This window comes from Solanum pennellii, chromosome 9, assembly GCF_001406875.1.
Source record: "Solanum pennellii chromosome 9, SPENNV200".
NCBI classification, from domain to species: Eukaryota; Viridiplantae; Streptophyta; class Magnoliopsida; order Solanales; family Solanaceae; genus Solanum; species Solanum pennellii.
Genome location: NC_028645.1, coordinates 82,323,433 through 82,325,893, shown reverse-complemented (window position 1 = coordinate 82,325,893; position 2,461 = coordinate 82,323,433). Strand labels below are relative to the sequence as shown.

Below are 2,461 nucleotides of genomic sequence, written 5' to 3'. Positions count from 1 at the left end.
TCCTCCTTTACCATCGTTTCCACCCCCGCCTCCACCTCCACCACCCCACCAACGTCCACCACCACCACGACCTCCTCCTCCTCCGCCTCCCTTATCCGTATCCTTTTTATCGATAACATCACTAGTAATATTGTAGGAATTGTTGGCATTTGTTGGACCTTGAACAACATTGCTACTTCCATCTACATTTTCATCACCTCTCAAACACACCACAAAAGCAAAAAGGAAAAACAAGAATGTTAACAAACTTTGACTAGTAGGAATACAATATTTCTTCATATTGTTGCTTTTGCTTGATTAAGATATTTGCACTATTGTCTTCCTTTTATAGTTGTACCTATAGGCAACTAGATATCGAACATATATTACGTACCTATTTGGTCTTCTTCTAGTCATGTTGAAGCTATATATCTAAGTTCTAACGAACTATTGTTGACAAATATAATAAGTATATATTTCTAATATACAATTATTGAACTGCCTTGGATTTTACTCTGTCCCCACTATAACACAATTGAATGGTTGGGACTCATTTTTGGCTTGCATGAAAAGGGAAGGCAACTCATGAATGAGGATCCTAGCACTTTTATTTGCCTAACTTTTTATAATATAAACATAGCGTGACCAACATTTATAGAAAATTTAGGCTTCATTAGGTTTTATCAATGGGGCCTACTAGTTTTCTTGTTGGTCCAAGCACTAGTTCGCGTTCAGTATCTGTATTGATATCTCAGTAAATTTAGATATGCGATGCAGAGACGTCCATTCAGGGGTAAAATACTTCTTACCAGACCTTTTTTCAATATCTAAATCAAATTTGAAAACTTTAATTAAAAATGAAACATAAGTTTTCTTGTTGGTCCAAGTACTAGGTTTTTTTAATTTGGTGTTTAGTATTTAGAATTTCAAAAGTTACTAATAAATACAATTTTTAAAAAGCTAACCGCTCTGCCACTGAGCTACTGAGGAACAACAAGAAATTCAATCTCATAGAGTTTAATTCCCTTAAAATCCATCCTTTATTGGTCTATTTCTAAAAGTTGAAAGGCCATTATAACCATAAAAGCTCGTTAATTTTTTATTTTTTTAAAAAATATTTGCAAATAAAAATCATATTCTTGTATATCTAAAATTAACTCCAATAGATATTACTACTTTACCCTCATTAATAGTGGAAACAAAAATATGTTATTAGTCTTGTTTACTAAAATGGTCAAGGCATATTCGATTAGAATATTCCTTTTATTTTTTAAATATGACAAATATTTTCTTTTTACCAAAGTGACATTATAAAAAGGACCATAGATGAAAAAAATAACACATAAAAAATAAATTTAATGGCTTCCCAAATTACCCCTGCCTTTTACTTTCTCTTCACTACACTACTTTTCTCCATTAATTTTACTTCTACCATAGCTTATGAAACCTATACTATTCAATTGCACAACAAAATGACTCAACCTGTAACAGTCCATTGCATGATGAATGGGAAAATAGATCTTAAAAAAAGGACCATAGGTGCTTTAATATTTATTTATACAATTTATGTTAAATATGCTCATGAACAAACTTATGTTTTGTGTGATTTGTGGGCAGATAATAAAACAGGAACATTTGATGTATTTGATTATAAGAGAGATGAGTATCTTTGTGCTGAAAATAAACTTTGTTATTGGATTATTAAAAATGATGGACTTTGTCTTTATAAAAATAATAATGGATGTCTTGTTCATTTTGATTGGTATTGATTTAGGTTTCTAAGTGGTGTTTGTTGATTATGAAGTTAAATAGAAAGAAAGATGTATTCTAGATAGGATCTGGCGTATAATGAAAGTTTAGGGCAATGGACTGTCTTTTTCGCTAATTAATAAGTATTATGCTTATTATATATCTGCTCTTTTCTTGATGTTGCTCTTTGTTTTGATTTTCCCTTCTATATATATATATACACATAACATTATTTATATAGCGTGTTTGATCAAGCTTTTAAAAAGTTTATTTGTTTATTTTTTCTATTTTAAAAGCTTGTTTTTAGAAGTTTGAAGTGTTCGATCAAGAATTTATGAAAAAACATAAGTGCAGCTTCTTTGTTAGTTAACTAATTATTTTTGCATTAGTGTTATGTCACCTTCTATATAAAATAAATTCCTTGGTAATTTGTTCATAATTATTTAGATTTTTAAATTGCAAACAAAACCTTATATCATTTTTACACATAAATAATTTATCTCTCAATCAATTACTAAACATAATATTACACGAATATCTACCAACTACTACCTAACACAAAATTATTTATCTCACATCTAAACCAATTACCAACCATCCCAATATGATTTTTTTTAATAAAAAGGACCAATGATGAGAAAATAACACATAAAAATAGTAATAATTTGATGGCTTCCCAAATTGCCCCTCACTTTACCTTTTACTCCTCTCAATTTTATGTATAGCGAGAGCT

General features: G+C 29.8%; 2 protein-coding genes across 2 annotated transcripts in view; one reads left to right on the top strand and one right to left on the bottom strand.

The window, feature by feature from the left end:
- The window catches only part of LOC107030479, a 1,790-nt gene extending 1,210 nt beyond the window's left edge, over positions 1–580 (bottom strand). The window contains exon 1 of the mRNA XM_015231752.2: positions 12–580. Coding sequence (XP_015087238.1) covers positions 12–279 — 268 coding nt within the window. The 5' untranslated portion in view covers positions 280–580. The remainder of the gene's footprint in view (positions 1–11) is intronic.
- The window catches only part of LOC107029299, a 13,349-nt gene extending 11,508 nt beyond the window's left edge, over positions 1–1,841 (top strand). The window contains exon 8 of the transcript XR_003574513.1: positions 1,597–1,841. The gene's annotated coding sequence lies outside the window, so the exon portion shown is untranslated. The remainder of the gene's footprint in view (positions 1–1,596) is intronic.
- The last annotated feature ends 620 nt before the right edge of the window (positions 1,842–2,461 follow it).